Source organism: Prorops nasuta, unplaced genomic scaffold (genome assembly GCF_024137725.1).
Source record: "Prorops nasuta isolate Cenicafe-Biocafe unplaced genomic scaffold, Cenicafe_Pnas_1.2 PNAS00011, whole genome shotgun sequence".
Taxonomy (NCBI): domain Eukaryota; kingdom Metazoa; phylum Arthropoda; class Insecta; order Hymenoptera; family Bethylidae; genus Prorops; species Prorops nasuta.
Window position 1 is genome coordinate 2,005,799 of NW_027116808.1, and position 14,559 is coordinate 2,020,357.

The 14,559-nt window shown below is 40.2% G+C and overlaps 3 protein-coding genes and 1 long non-coding RNA gene across 8 annotated transcripts in view; 3 read left to right on the plus strand and 1 right to left on the minus strand.

Annotated features, from left to right (window-relative positions):
* Positions 1-5: 5 nt before the first annotated feature.
* On the plus strand, positions 6-1,400 carry Daao2 (D-amino acid oxidase 2). The gene is made up of 6 exons (XM_066734381.1): positions 6-190; positions 260-472; positions 543-836; positions 911-1,028; positions 1,085-1,186; positions 1,262-1,400. Exons 1-6 carry the CDS (start codon positions 6-8, stop codon positions 1,376-1,378), a joined length of 1,029 nt encoding a protein of 342 aa, XP_066590478.1. The 3' UTR covers positions 1,379-1,400.
* LOC136777792 (uncharacterized) lies at positions 200-2,266 on the minus strand. 3 transcript variants are annotated; one of them, XR_010823307.1, is made up of 6 exons: positions 1,665-1,793; positions 1,231-1,367; positions 1,077-1,166; positions 852-1,003; positions 568-779; positions 200-449 (listed from the first exon to the last, which is right to left on the minus strand). It is a non-coding gene; the product is annotated as an uncharacterized lncRNA (long non-coding RNA). The 3 variants fall into 3 exon arrangements; XR_010823309.1 differs by lacking the exons at positions 1,231-1,367; positions 1,665-1,793 and adding an exon at positions 2,154-2,266; XR_010823308.1 differs by lacking the exon at positions 1,231-1,367 and having other exon boundaries at positions 1,665-1,773.
* Positions 2,082-5,872, plus strand: LOC136777789 (OTU domain-containing protein 7B-like). Of its 2 annotated transcripts, none has more exons than XM_066734376.1 (8): positions 2,082-2,263; positions 2,348-3,003; positions 3,069-3,306; positions 3,382-3,797; positions 3,877-4,245; positions 4,323-4,795; positions 4,872-4,950; positions 5,022-5,872. In XM_066734376.1, the coding sequence occupies exons 3-8, from the start codon at positions 3,084-3,086 to the stop codon at positions 5,121-5,123; spliced, it is 1,662 nt and encodes a 553-aa protein (XP_066590473.1). In that variant the 5' UTR covers positions 2,082-2,263; positions 2,348-3,003; positions 3,069-3,083; the 3' UTR covers positions 5,124-5,872. The 2 variants fall into 2 exon arrangements, with proteins under 2 accessions (XP_066590473.1, XP_066590474.1); XM_066734377.1 differs by having other exon boundaries at positions 2,212-3,003; positions 5,022-5,133; positions 5,503-5,872.
* A 2,977-nt stretch (positions 5,873-8,849) lies between these two features.
* The window catches only part of LOC136777532 (protein Fe65 homolog), an 81,488-nt gene continuing 75,778 nt past the window's right edge, over positions 8,850-14,559 (plus strand). Inside the window, exon 1 of one of the 2 annotated variants that reach the window (XM_066733891.1) lies at positions 8,850-9,009. The gene's annotated coding sequence lies outside the window, so the exon portion shown is untranslated. The remainder of the gene's footprint in view (positions 9,010-14,559) is intronic. The other variant, XM_066733890.1, reaches the window with a different exon arrangement.

Here is a 14,559-nt window from a genome sequence, read left to right on the forward strand (position 1 = left end):
AAAAAATGAGAGTTTCCATCGTCGGAGCTGGCGTGATAGGTTTGACCACCGCGGTCGCAGTGAAAGAATCCTTTCCTAATTACGAAGTGACCATTTTTTCCGACAGTTTTTCACCCAACACAACTGGAGATGGCAGCGCCGGGCTTTGGACACCTTATTTAATCAGCGGGACGCCTGAGCAAAATATTTAGTGAGTTGTGTATACAATTGTTTTATCAAAATATTAAAATAATATTGCAAAAATTGTTATTATTAATAGTCGGTGGTCTAAAAAAACACATGATTGGTTCGAGCAGTTCTGGAAATCCGGATTAGCGTTGGAGTCCGGAATTCAACTAATTCCATTTTGCAGAGTCTCTGATGATCCAGACAAATTTAGAAATAAGGATTTTACAAAAATTGTTTATGGTGCAAGGGAACTGACCATTCCAGAATTAAATAAGCTGAATCTGCAACATAAAACATCTTATCAGTAGGTTGTTTTTTTAATCATTTTTATCATTTATAAATAATGCATTATTTTAATTCAGTAATTTTTATAGATCTGGGTGGAGTTTTATTACTTACACCTGTGAACCAGTACTGTTATTGCCTTGGTTGACGAAGAAGTTGTTGAAAATGAAATGTTTGTTCGTAGAAAGGAAAATTAATTCTCTGGAGGAATTAGCTAATGAAGGTTTTCAATTGATAATCAATTGCACTGGTTTGGGTGCCAAAGAATTGGTCCATGATAAAACAGTAGTACCCATCAGGGGCCAAGTCTTCAGGGTACAGGCTCCCTGGGTCAAACAAGGATTTTCAGTTGAAAATGAAGATTCCTTTTATATCATCCCAAAGTATGTAAAACTTACTTTCATTTCTAACAGTTAAATGCAACTTTTTGATTTTCTAAAAATGTTTCTTTCTTCAGTATCAATAGCATTGTTCTTGGTGGAACTCATCAAGAAAATGATTACGACTGCAGCGAGCGTGCTTCAGATTCCAAACACATATACGAGGGCTGCTGTAGAATCAACGAGAGTTTGAAGGTTTCCACAAAAAAGATTCTCAAAATTTGTACAATTTTAAAGAGTTACTTTTTTAGGATGCAAAAATTTTGAAACAATGGGTAGGGCTGAGACCAAGTCGACCGGCTGTTCGTTTGGATTCGGAAATTCTTAAGACTCCTGAAAATAAAGAATACACGGTTAGTATGATAAAAAAAAATATTTATTTATCTCCATTTTATACTTATGTCACTTTTCTGTTTCATCCATATTAGGTAATACACAATTATGGTCATGGAGGAAGCGGAGTTACTTTGTGCTGGGGATGTGCAGTGGACGTTGTAGGGATAATGAAAAATAGTATTGCCGAAGACCCCAAATCTAAATTGTAAACGTTAACTTGAATCACAAAACCGGGATTACTTTTCGCCTCCTCAATATGACCATTCCAGTTTTCGATCGCGCGATTTCCTAAATTTACATATTGAAATTTTGCGCGAGAGCAAAATGTTTCTTTATTTTATTCGTAAAAATATCAAGTCTATCTAATTTAACTTATTACAAATTTATTTAAGGTATGAAACGATTCTTAATACAATTGAATACAAAAGTCCTACCGTTTCTTTACAAATATTTCTAAGAAAAAAAAGTTACCAGAATATTAATTTAGTCATTAACCATATTTGAATGTTGTAAGTGGCTGTAAGGTCCTGACTCATTCCTCCATTTGCATACGTAATGAAATTGAAATCGATGAATATTGGAATTGTAAAAAATTATTCAGATTCTTCCGAAACAGCTCTTTTTGCATCGCTATACTCCATGATAAATTAGTGCTGTGCGTGGCATTTTTTCTAAAAAATAATTTATACGGAGGAAAATGTAGATTTTTTGTTCTAAAACACTTTGAAAACCGACGATAAGTAAACGCATTCAATGCACTAATTGTGAAAATTGCGCCTTTCCTATAAAACATTCGTGGTTCCTAGCGACATCTGGAAATTTTCATACATGGAAGAAAAGTAGAGAGGTATGCTTATACGGCGGGAAATGCATATAAATGTTTGTTTATGTAGGTTTATGCATGTGTTACTGCGTAAATAACAAACGTGTCAGAAAATATAACCATGTAACTAACTGACTACCTATGTATATTGCGGTGTTTACCGTATGTGGCAGTGAATATTATTTCCTCAGTAATCTTTCAAGGTTACCGTGGTAATAAGAGAAGTCATCGAATTTTTTATCTACAACCCCGAGATTCATCCGTCAATCACGTAATCCCATTGCAAATTGTTCGATAAAGGAATTCCTTTCTTATCTGCCTAACTGTTTGCAATTTTTTCGTAATTTAATTTCAGGTTATGTTCGGTCCGAGTTCCTTTGATCTCCGTTAAATTCCATATCTTTTCACGGACGAATACTAGCAAAAAATTCAAAATTTAAATTATTTCAAAATAATCTGGCAGTTCATCGTTAATGACTTTTGGACGATTCTTAATTTAACCGCCAATTAAAATGTCGTTTGACGTATCGGACCTGCCACGCTTCGCTACACTAATTCAATATACGGGCCAAGGTTTGCTTTGCTGGTGTTGGTGCTGCCCTGTGTATATGTGATATGGTTTTTATGTCCCGTAGGACAACGCGAATAACGATCCAGTTTCCAGAGCAAATCGTGCGAAATCCAAGTTTAGAGTTAATTTCTTTCATTCACTGATATCTCAGACTTCTCGAATTACTAAAAACCTTGTCCTAGTTTTGTACATGTGCACGTATATCTCACGAATAAACACATTGCCGACTTTTCCATTTTCGCACTGTCAAATATCGTATTTCCGCGTCCTTAACGGCCATTCAGTAGGTGTACCTTTTTAAATCCTAAAAATTTAATTATAAATGCGAGCACGTGTAAAAAAGTTGATCAAGTCAAACTATTACATTGCACTCCCTTCAAATGTTTTTCCATTTTGTTTAGAAATACTCTGATGCATCTGTTGGATTCAATATATATTCTGTGAGTACAGTTTTATCTGTTTCTATTGTCAAAAGATTGATTTATAATAGATTTCATATTTTTAGGTATAAGACAGTGGTATGAGTGTTGGCCTATCCATGTACGATGGCTTGGAGAAAGAAAAAGCTCCCACAAATACCTTGGAAGCTAGCGGGGGAGCAACTAAGAAATTATCTAGAGGCATATCACGTGCAACAGAAAATGCAGCAATAGTTTCATACGCTCGTTCACAGTTAGCTTCTCTAGGATCTTTGGATACTCCGGAGTTTACATTCTCTCTCCCAGATTTATCTGTCTATCCAGGTATTCCAATGATTCGTAAACTGCCCAATTTGTACATATTAATTCAATACTATACAAGAATATTTGTTCTTACAGATTCTTTCCGTCAGTTTCTTGAGAAAGACTTAATTGAAGGTGGATGCTTGGCCTCGTTGGAGAGTGCTGGACGTTTGAATTGGTGGTGCGGAAGTAAAAGTGGCAATAATAGAGTACTCTGGCCTTTGGCCACCTCTGGAGATGGCAATTGTTTGCTGCATGCTGCCTCATTGGGCATGTGGGGTTTCCATGACAGATTACTTACACTAAGGGAAGCATTGTATAATACTCTGGCTAAAGGGGAATATAGACATGCGTTGTTCAGAAGATGGAAATGGAGGCAAACAGGTTTAAATGCTACTGCAGGTTTATCTTACACAGAGACCGAGTGGGTTTCAGAATGGCAGACTATTGTGGACATGGCTTCTCCAAGCTTGAGAAACCAAACTGCAACATCATATCAGAGTTTAGAAGAAGTAAGATTTCTTCATTTCAATGTATTATAAATTTTTTTTTCGACATTGATAAATTCTCAACAATTATTTAATGTTCCAGGTTCATGTTTTAGCATTGGCACATATTCTAAGAAGGCCTATAATAGTAATAGCAGAAACTATGTTAAAAGATGCTGAAGGTGTGGCGTTAGCACCGATTCCATTCGGTGGTATTTATTTACCTTTGGAGGTACCTCGTGATCGCTGTCACAGGACTCCATTACTCTTAGCATATCATTCTGCGCACTTTTCCCCGCTTGTCACAGTGGATAGTGGTGAGAGTAATTTCGAAGAAAACAAGGAAGGCGTCAGTATACCTCTTGTAGATCCAGACACAGGACAGTTGCTGCCAGTTTTATTTGCAGTAGATCCTGGCCCAGATTGGGACTGGAGTAGCTCCCAAGATTTGCTTCAATGTCAACAGGAAACGGTACTACTAATTTCTATCACCTTACAAAAAGTTATAAGACAAGGATCAAATTTAACGGAACCATTTTATGTATTTAGATGGAGATTTTATTGCGAAGATACCTGGACTGCGAGTATCAGACTTTTAACGCAGAGGATATTGAAAGGCTATCGGATTCCGATGGTTCATTGACAAAAACGGCGAAACAGATACTAGGCGTTGCAAAACAATTTGGTTCAATTGGTAGATCGGTGAGCAGGCTGTGGTCAATGGCGAAAAGGCCAAAGAGCCCTCCGCCGTTATCTGATGGGACCGCGTCCAGCGGGGGATTGCTCTGTGTGAGAATCAGAAGCCGAAGACATCAATATGTGGACCAAATGCTTCAAAATTACCTACAGTGCGCCCATGCAAGATTTATTCAGGATAATCAGGTGGACGAGGCGGGGACGGAAATTAATTATGGTGCTGGAAAGTCGAAATTCTACGCGGCCAGTGACCAAGGAAGCCACGCCAGTGTCAGCAAATTATTACCCATCAATCCTAACAAAGACCGTACTCTCTATCTGTCTAGGTAAAAGATTATCAAAATATCTCGTTAAATCTAAAATAATTTTCTCAATTTGAAACAATGTAAATATTTTTTTTAGATCCACATTCTATAATGATCAACCATCATCAAACAATTCCAAGGAGCCCGAACAGTGGAATAACAGCAGTGGTCCTATGGTATTTATCTTGTTTTTCGATTATTTTGTGAGTCGTGGTTTAGTAAAAAATTCTTTTTATTACCAATACAGGGAGTGGTGAAGGAATGTCGAAACGAGGACTGCCAGTTTTTCGGCTCTGCTGAAAACGATTTTTTCTGCTCGAAATGTTGGGCTGACAGACGTCAATATTGACAACTTTAAGGTCGTTTGACAATAACCGATAACAATCTATTTCTTTTTGGGACAAATTATCTATAATTAGTAGATATAACACTAGCCATTAAGCATGAGCTTGCAAAGAAAGATTGATATTCTCAACCCGCCGAAATGCCTTCCCCTATTCTGATTTTCCTATAGTATTTTCTTGAATTTCTTAATGTCGACTAATGTATTTATTCATGTGTGAGTCTTGTCGGAAGTAGCATATCACGCGTAGAGGATTATATCCAAACATTTCAAATTATGTAGACGCCAGATATCAATCGCGTGTTGAACTAAACAAAATACTGCTCTAAGAAATTATATTTTGAAATACTAACAGATATTACTATGTATACTCTTAACGTTTCAGAAAAGGAAAGATTTTTCTACTTTAACACAGTTTAACCCTTCAAATCGAAATATCTTCGTGTGCCTTGCATATCTCTTTGGACAAGAAGAAACTACGACACTCTATGTACGTTGTTGTTTAAAACTAGAAAGCGAACTAAAGGAAAATATTTTTTTTTCATGGAGCAATGACCTTCGCTAGGATTCTCTTAACGAATTGAAAAAACCAGATTTTTCATTTCATTCTGAACGTTACTGGAAACGAATTTGGATTAAGATATGTCCTCGAGAAATAAACGATTGCGATATCGTGACATGTGTTTAATCTCATTGCCAATTGGCAATCGCTGTTCATGTATAATTGTGTGTAAAATAAATAATATTTTTGTAGAAAAAAAAAGAAAAAATGTTGTAATCCTCATATCCATCTCAATTAGGTCCTTTCTCCTTCTCAGAGGAATATACGAGGTGGTACATGCGCGTTAAAGTATTGATGTCGGTGGGAGCTTTTCATGATTCTCGCCAGCATCTTGCTTCTAAGTAAGGTGTCTAAAAGGCTACCAAGCCGACTGTAGTATATGCGAGATGTAGAACAGTTGCCATCCGCATATCGTGAATACGACTGATCCCCGAGGTCCCGTGCACTCGTAAAAACTAATACTCGCACAGGAATATTCTCACATACGTTTGCACGATTCAACCTTGCAAAGGAAATTGTTCCTCGAAAACCCTCAGGAACTTTCTTAATTATTCATCTGCCACCTTTTCCACGAATAGCTTTCTGTTCGTTAAATTTCTCTGGATTCATAAATTTGTATGTATCTTATAAACAAATATGCAGCCTCCTTTCCTTTTCAAATTTAGTCTTGGACTTTCTTTCCCATAATTTGACGCTTGGCATTTCCTCGATAAGATTCAATGATTTCTCCTTTCGTTTCATTACTTCCGCTCAAGACTTCCGGCATCTCAGAAAATTCGCCGCTTAAAATGCATGGCTGCATAAATATCCCGCCAGTAAGTATGTAAATGTTATTTACTCAAGTGTAAATTTGCTGTAATAAACTTTGATTCTTTTTAACCGAATGCATTCTCACCCAGCGAGGTTTATAGCGAATGAATAAAAATGAAGTGGGAAAAGAAACAAGTTAGTAATAGAGAGAGAGAGAGAGAGAGAGAGAGAGAGAGTAAACGATACAAATTCTGGAAGATGAATTCCCTGGAAAATGTTCTCGGACTCAATTTGACGCATTGGAACATTTTAGGAAGGTTGTTGACACTATGCAAGATACGGATAGGAGGAAAATAGTGGAATAAATAAACGTGCAGAAGTTTAATGGAATTTAAGTTGATGGGAGAAGGGAATTCTAAGAAAAAGAAGCAAAACAAGGTGACAGGAAAGTTGGATTCAAATGAACTATCTCGCGCACTCGGTTTTCTCGAGTTAGCTCCTTCTTCCCCCTCTCCTTGCTTCTCCTATTCCAAGAGTTTGCAATCCTGGGTGGTGCATCCATTTTGTACGGGCCATAAGGGGAAGAAGGTAAGATCGCGACTCTTTCGCCGAGGTTACTGCACTTTGGGGACGAGTTATATCCTGCTGCATCGGCTCGGGGAACTCCTCCTGAACATTTTCCCACCAACTCCCAAGAAAATAAGGTATATCTTCTCCAAATCCATTTCTGCCTCTGTGTATAAATCGAATAAACTCACATTGAAAGTATGACTAGGAATCCTAACCTCGCCAAAAATCATCGAGAACGATTAACGAAGAATATTTAAGTCTCAAGCTCTGAGATTAGGTGTTATTCTTTGGAAAGATGCAGCACGTATGTATACGAGATCGTACAAAAGTAGAATGAGGCGAGGTGGAGCGAAGAGTGGGCTATGGTAGCGTGTTACGTCATGTGTGAAATTACGATCACCCAGCTCTAATGCGCTCGCTTGGCTCAGCCCGTTCTATTGCCACGGAGTTCTGCTATTCCAGCCAGCAATAATATATACATATATACATAATAACACTATGCGCATGTGAGAAGTGTATATTATACTGGAAAAGGCTCGGTGCAGTGCAGCGGCCCTAAAGAGTCTTTGGTAAACTTTGACGTGCAAACCTGACGGGCTACCTCCCTCCTCGCATGCTTGCCTACGGTGTATACTTCGAAAATACAATCGCCCCGTGTTCTACGCCTACACTTTAATCCTGTCACTGCTCTCCGGATACCTCGATAAAGCCCCGTAAGCCAAGGCTTACACAGCATTCCGTGTAATCGCCACGGAATAATTGTAAACTCCGAATATACCTCAGCATAGCCTCATTCTACTCAAAATCCCTTCACAAAACTTGTATCTACCATGTTGTGCAAGATGAGTAAGAAGACAGACAAAAGGATCCACGAGACGTCGTCACCTCGTGACTTTGCTTTATTTTTCGTTTTGAAGTTACACGAAACTGGCAAGAATTGTATCTGTATCAATGGTACGGTAGGTCATAAAGGGAAGTCGTATTGATTTTTGTATGCTCGTATAGTCGCCAACTGTTTCATGACTCCGCGCTTCACTTTTGTACACATATATATACAGCATTGCTGTTCCTGCAGTCAATGCTAAAATAATATTCGTTACTAGATCGAACCTCTTTTATTGCAAAAAATATACTTGTCTAAGTAACTACGTAATTTAAACTGTTTTTTTAGATAAAAGGTTTTTTCAATCAACCGGAGAATAGGCAAGAAAAACGTTCAATGAAGAAACTGCGTGATTTTATCGTATCGCAATATTCTGTAATTTTCACTCGCCCATTTTTATGGAAAATAAAGGTAAACTGTTTTGATTAGCCTCGTGTGGTCGAAATATCGTTTTTTATCGGCTAATCCATTCGTTCTTGCTTCTATATTTTAATTTCCAAATATCACGCGATTTTAAAACTTTCTTGGGGGAAAAACTTGGCGAAAGGGTCTGAAGTTGTCCGATGGATCGGATCGAAAGAGGGATGGTAAAGGCGTAGAAGGTTGCCTTGTATAATTTATCCGTCTGGGATAAGGAGATGGGAATCAGGCTGATCTTACTTGTTGAATTTTTGTTGGGGAAAATAGGATGAGAGGGTAGCACACCGAGAGCATCGGGCAGCACGTAAAGCATCTCCCGCGTGAAGTTGTCGCAGAGGGGGAGCCCCTGCGTTATTAGCCAATGGCGTAGAGAGACTTTCATACGCGGGGAGTTTAGATTACAGAAATTTTCACGAGAGAGCGCTGTTATCGTGGAGGGAAAGCAGCGCCAGGGGTGGCCGGGTGGCGGAATCTTTCGCAACCAAACAATCCGAAGAGAGAGAGTAGTCGGAAGTTCCTAACCTCGTCCTCAACTTGTGTGCCTTTCATACGTTCCAGAAACTCGTGTCGTGTCTCCGTGTTACGCCAGCAACTCCTGGACTTCATCCACTACCTGTTACTTTTCAAGTTCAACTGTGAATTCCGTCCGGAATTCACGTAGTCGAAGTTGCTAGAAGCGCCGAATCGACGAATTTTGGCAGCCACCTGTAAGTCCTTCATCTCGTTTCTATCATTCACTCAACCCCTGCTTGTATTGTTCCGTTTATACACATGTGTGTTACTTTACATTGATTGGACAGCACGTGAACCTACCGAAGCGACGCCGAACGCCAATTTCAGCGATTTCATCCAAAAACTTATTTTCTTCACTTTTTTTACCAAGCGTTTCCACTTTTTAACCAAAGCTGTACAAGGAGAAAAAGTTAATTACTGTTTATTTTTCTAATCAACTTTAACGGTGCATTTCGTTGCTCGCAGCAAGTATTGATCCCGTAATATGGAAACTTGGACCGTGCAAAGGAAAATGTAGTCACGCAAGTTAGAAAATACGTTTTTTTCATTCTTCGATCTAAGCATAAAAGGCATAATTGAAAAACAGGCAGCGCACGGTACTGATCAGAATAATATTTGCATAGTATTCCAAAGTCAGGACTATAGATGCAGAGGAGAGATCAACCGAAGAGATTTTATCGGTGTAAAATTATTTAAATTGACCCGTCAAGAATCGAGACGGATCGATAGAAAAATAACCGTGCCAGTTCTCCAATACAGTATGAATTTTGAATTAACCAAACTGATACCTATAAAAGAATTACCAACGATTTGTTATTAGGCAATTGAAACTCCATTATCGGCACGTAGCAGTTTTAGCATAATTGTTCTTGTTCCGTTCTACCATTGGCCAGATCATTTGCTGCAACATAAATCACGGAGCCAATCCAGCCACGGAAACGGGGAATTCCGGACTCGCGGAAGCGATAACACAATCTACGATGTGGAAATCGGTTATTTTGATTGGTGGAGGGGAAGAGACGCGTGTTTTGATAGGATACGGCTATTTGGTGACGAGGTATGAGCTCATTCAAGGGCTCGAACAATCCTACTGTGCATAACGTGAAGGAAGAGGGGTAGAAGGGGGTAAAGCTAGACGAGCGGAGAGAAAGATAGAAGAAGATTAGAGAGAGAGAGAGAGAGAGAGAGAGAGAGAATAAAGAGAGCACGTCAAAGGGCCTTACTCACGAAATGATCACGGCCTCTTGGTTGAAAGAGGCTTTTTTTCCGTTCATTGCACCTCTCAACCATTATCGGCCTTTTTCATCCCGACGGAGGAGAGTTTTTGCCTCTCTCCTTTGTCTCCGTGGAAACCTTGCAGTAGCTACACGTCCCGGTAGGGCTGGTGTGGCCAGCGGGGTGCGCGAGGACCGAAGATACGGTCCTGGAACGTGACTTGGATGCAATATTTAAAAGCGCTACGACGTCAATACTCCATTCTCTGTCTCCGTTGCTCTTTCTCTCTCCCCCCTTCTTTCCCTTCCTCTTTCTCTCCTCTATCCATCTCACCCTATCCTTCTTCCCTCACGTTCGCTCTCTCTCTTCCTCCCTCGACCCGTCTCTGTCCTAACGTCACTCAAAAGGAAAAGAGCTCCAACGAAGCTTCTGTGTACTTTGATACTTGATACGCTTATTCTGTTATTCGATCTTGTAATTCCTACTATTATACCATTCTAGCAATAAACTCTTCATCTTCTTTTCTCGTTTTTTTTATTTTATTTATATTTCAACAGCGCTCGACTGTTGCTACTTTCCCTTTATTTACCGGTTTTATACGGTTCTTGCATATTTATTTATTTGCACTCGCAAGCCCGGCTGGCCGAGCGATTATGCTTTATAATTCACGTTAAGCGGTGATTGGGCGTGATTAGAATCGCCTGTCATCAACACAAGCAACTCGCTTGCTAACCGAGCCAACCGCAATAACGTTAATGTGCGCACCGTTGCTGGTTTGCACATCAAAGTATTGCGGTAGTTCGTTTCCATTTACGTACAGAGCAGTGTGCATCGTTGTGCGCGATTCATTTTTACGAGCCCCATTGGCAAATTCCAGCGCGAAGCACACCGTGAAACTATAAACAGCTCGAACAGCTGGGTGGATCATAATAAGCAAATAAGGTTGGACTGTGCTGTTTAGTGAATTAAAACAATCAAGTGTGAATCGATTAGAATGCCGTTCTCATTGAAACGATCTAAAAGTAAGTATATTATTATTATTAGTAGTATTATTAGAGATTGATGAGAAGGCGAGGAAATATTATCACAGACTTTTCTTTTGCAGGAAAGTTACGTTGGAGTGGAAAATAACTTTTGGATATTTAATGGATGATTTGAGGATTGAGAGAAAGTTTATTGGATTGAACGGATAGTGCAGGAGGTAGGATGCTGGGCGAAAGGGGAGGTTTGGATGATCAAAGAAAAGGCAGGAGAGTTGTTATTAGATTAGAGGCAACTTTTACGATTGTACGCGAGTCATAAAGGAAGGACAGAGTGGCGAAGCAAGAATTGTTCGTGATTTCAAGTGGTAGGTGTAATTTCCACGGATTCTTTGAGGTCCCCTTGAAGTGATTAGAGGTCGACAACAATATGGTGGTAATAATAAATTGAGGTCTCGCTCGAAGTCAGGACCTTAACGATAGTTGTCTGGACTCGCGTGACCTTAACGTGGATCGCGTCTCGTTAGGAGACCCTCTTATCTGTCGATGACCAGGCAGGGCCAAAGTGAAGCCTGTAATTTCGAGTCGTCCTTTCAGCCTCTGGATGATATTGATTCGTCGTACCTCTCCGAGCGAAACTTGCCCATCACATCTACTAGAACTCTCTAACTCCCTAAAAACGTGTAAACCAACGTTTTTGGTTAAAGCTTCGAGTAGCTTTTGACTAAAAATGCTGGTCAAAACATTTACACTTGCTCTGTACTTATCTTATTTTGCGAATAAAGTTTTTCATGACGAGAAATGGAAGGTAAGTAAATTGTTAAGCTTATGAATAAAAGCGGAAAGAACATAAAAGGCAATGGAAGGTATAGAATGAAAAATGCAAGGAAGTTATGACGATTATGAGGAAGTAGAATCGAGTCTAGCTGTGCGACGGCTCGTGAAATGAAATCGGAAGTAGAAAAACTCGTTCATAAGTTCGACGGACGAATCCGACTCATTCTTTTGCACCTTTTCTCATTGCTATCCTTCCATTGCCAGACTGGAGCTCGCTCGCTTCCAATTAAGGAACCTTGCACCAGAAAGAGGCCTCGCTAAATCTGCATCGTGACATTCAATTTCCTTCGAAACTCGCTCAAAACGAGCTTAATACCCTCGCGAGAGAATTTCACGTTCTTATAGTTACCCTCTTCAGGGTCCTATTAGCAGCACCTCCTTGTATCTGATATCCTCGATTCTACGGGACAGAAAAATTTTCCTGAAAAAGTCCGTGAAATTCTCTCAGCCTGGGGAATCGTTAAGTTGTCTTTTGGCAAAAAATGGGACCTCGTAATTCATACATCGCTGGTGGTATGAATTGATTCATAGAGGCAACCCTTGCCACACCAGCTTGGTCTCTTACACGTTGCATCATCGAGGAATTCTTACAAGCATTTCGCTCAGCCGTTTATCATTCTTATTGCTCGTATACGTGAAATCGTGTTTTAATAAATCTCTCCGACACTTTACTCTCGAATCTCTCAACTTGGAAATTACCGCGCAAATTTATAATCGGTGCTCCGCTTGTCATTTGTTTCTATTAAAGCGGAGAGCTACGAGAATTTGCGTTTCACCGGTATCGGTATTACAGGCTGATAGAAAGGGTACACAGCGAGGTATAAAAAAAAACTAACTGTCCCAAGGGAGTCGTGAAATCCAACGCTCGTGATTTGAAAAATATGTCACAAAGGCGTATAAAGCTTGACGGAGGCCGAAAAAGAGAGGCCGAGCTCTCGTGTATTATGTTACTGGGTCTCTTAGGTAATGGGGAAATATGCCAGGATCTCGAGACTATGGGAGTAGTTATGCAAAAAAAGTCTGTAATATTATGCAGCATCGAAGGAGGTTTATTACGAAAGTAACGATTCCATCTCATCCCCTACAAGGCCGTGCTATGGGTTATAACATTCCATCCCCCCTTCGGAGCGTACACCCACGCCCTTGTCCTTGACTTTCTCGCACCCTCGTGTCGAACGCCAACTTGGTCCCTGCTTAATTCCCCACCCTCCCCAAGCCGCAACACAAATGGACACCTGCACAAGTTTCACAATTCTCCGACAGTCCTTCAGCCAAGAATTCTCGAAAGACCGCATTCGTTTCTCAAGATTTTCCATTCGCCCACTAATGATTAATTCGCCGAATTCTTTTTTACGGCAGAAATCTTGGGCTAATTAAAGTTTACCCCGTCGTAAAATCTTAGACTTCCGTGAAGTTCGTGGACACTCAACGCGAAACTTTTCTCCTGGATTTTTCAAGCCTTCGGTTCAAAGTGTTTTCAGAGGTGATACAGAAAATATTAGGTCGGGTCGAATTTATTTATTCAACGCGTCGAAAGTAGATCCGATAAGATTTGCGATATCATAAAGTCTGGCGAGGTCTGTCTTCATCCCCTTGGAAAAAAGGGTGGATGACAAGATCGCGATGCTAAGACCTTGAACGTGACGGTGAGGAAGATTTTGCCAAGGTCCAATCGCCGATCACGTACGATTCTCACGTAAAGCACTAACGATAATCGACCGGAAATGTAATCGTCCCGAACGGAAAGCCTTCCGATAATGACACCTCGAGGATACTAATGGCTATTGTCGGACCTATAGACCCCGATTTAATCCCCACTCTTTCTCCCTACGTGCCAAATAAATATTATAACAAAGCCCCAACCGATTTTTCCACCCCAACCTTACCCCATCTTCAGCCCCTGCTATTCCAACCAATCTTTCCGATTTATCTGAAAAACCCAACTTCTTGCTTTCGTTCAAAAACACCTTAAACTATTATTTCTAACGGCTTTTTTACTTCTCCATTACACAAACGCTGTTTTTTTTATTGGGGCATGAACCAATCATTAAAATGCTCAATGAAGTGGCTATATAAATTTTCCGTACCTTTTATTTCCGGAAAGATTTCTCTGATTGACTTAATCATTAGGGATAAGTCAACGGTATAACAGGTACAATTTTGCTTATACACTATTGTTTACAAATAGTTTTTTACAATCCTCCATTATGAGAAAAAAGATCGCAACGTGATCGAAGCAATCATTCGAATCCCCAATGAAGGAGCCTGATGAATTCCGGGTATCTTCTTGTTCCCGAAGAGATTTGTCGTCTGGTTCAATTAAGTATCGGGGTAGTGGCGGTGGTGGTGGAGAGGGGGTAGGGTGGCATTTGGCTTATAAGGAATTCGCGCCAGATAATTTGAGCGGGAATCGGAGAATTTGGCGAGGAAGGACATTTGGTTGATCGGAATTCGGTTAATAAAGGAATCGATCGATCTTGCAGGGTGAAAATAGCAGCTTGCGGGGGGAAAGTGCCATTTGTTAGGCGTTCGGACGCGTGCGCGATAGGGGGTGGGTAGAAAAACCTGATAGGGTAGGAGAGGGAGTGGGAGAGGGGGGAGGGTAGCGCGCGCCCTCGTATCTTTACGAGCATTCGCTAACATAAAGTGGTGTTATCCTCTTGTAGGACTCCGAACACCAACATCCAAAAACCCACCCTCTTACGTACAGCT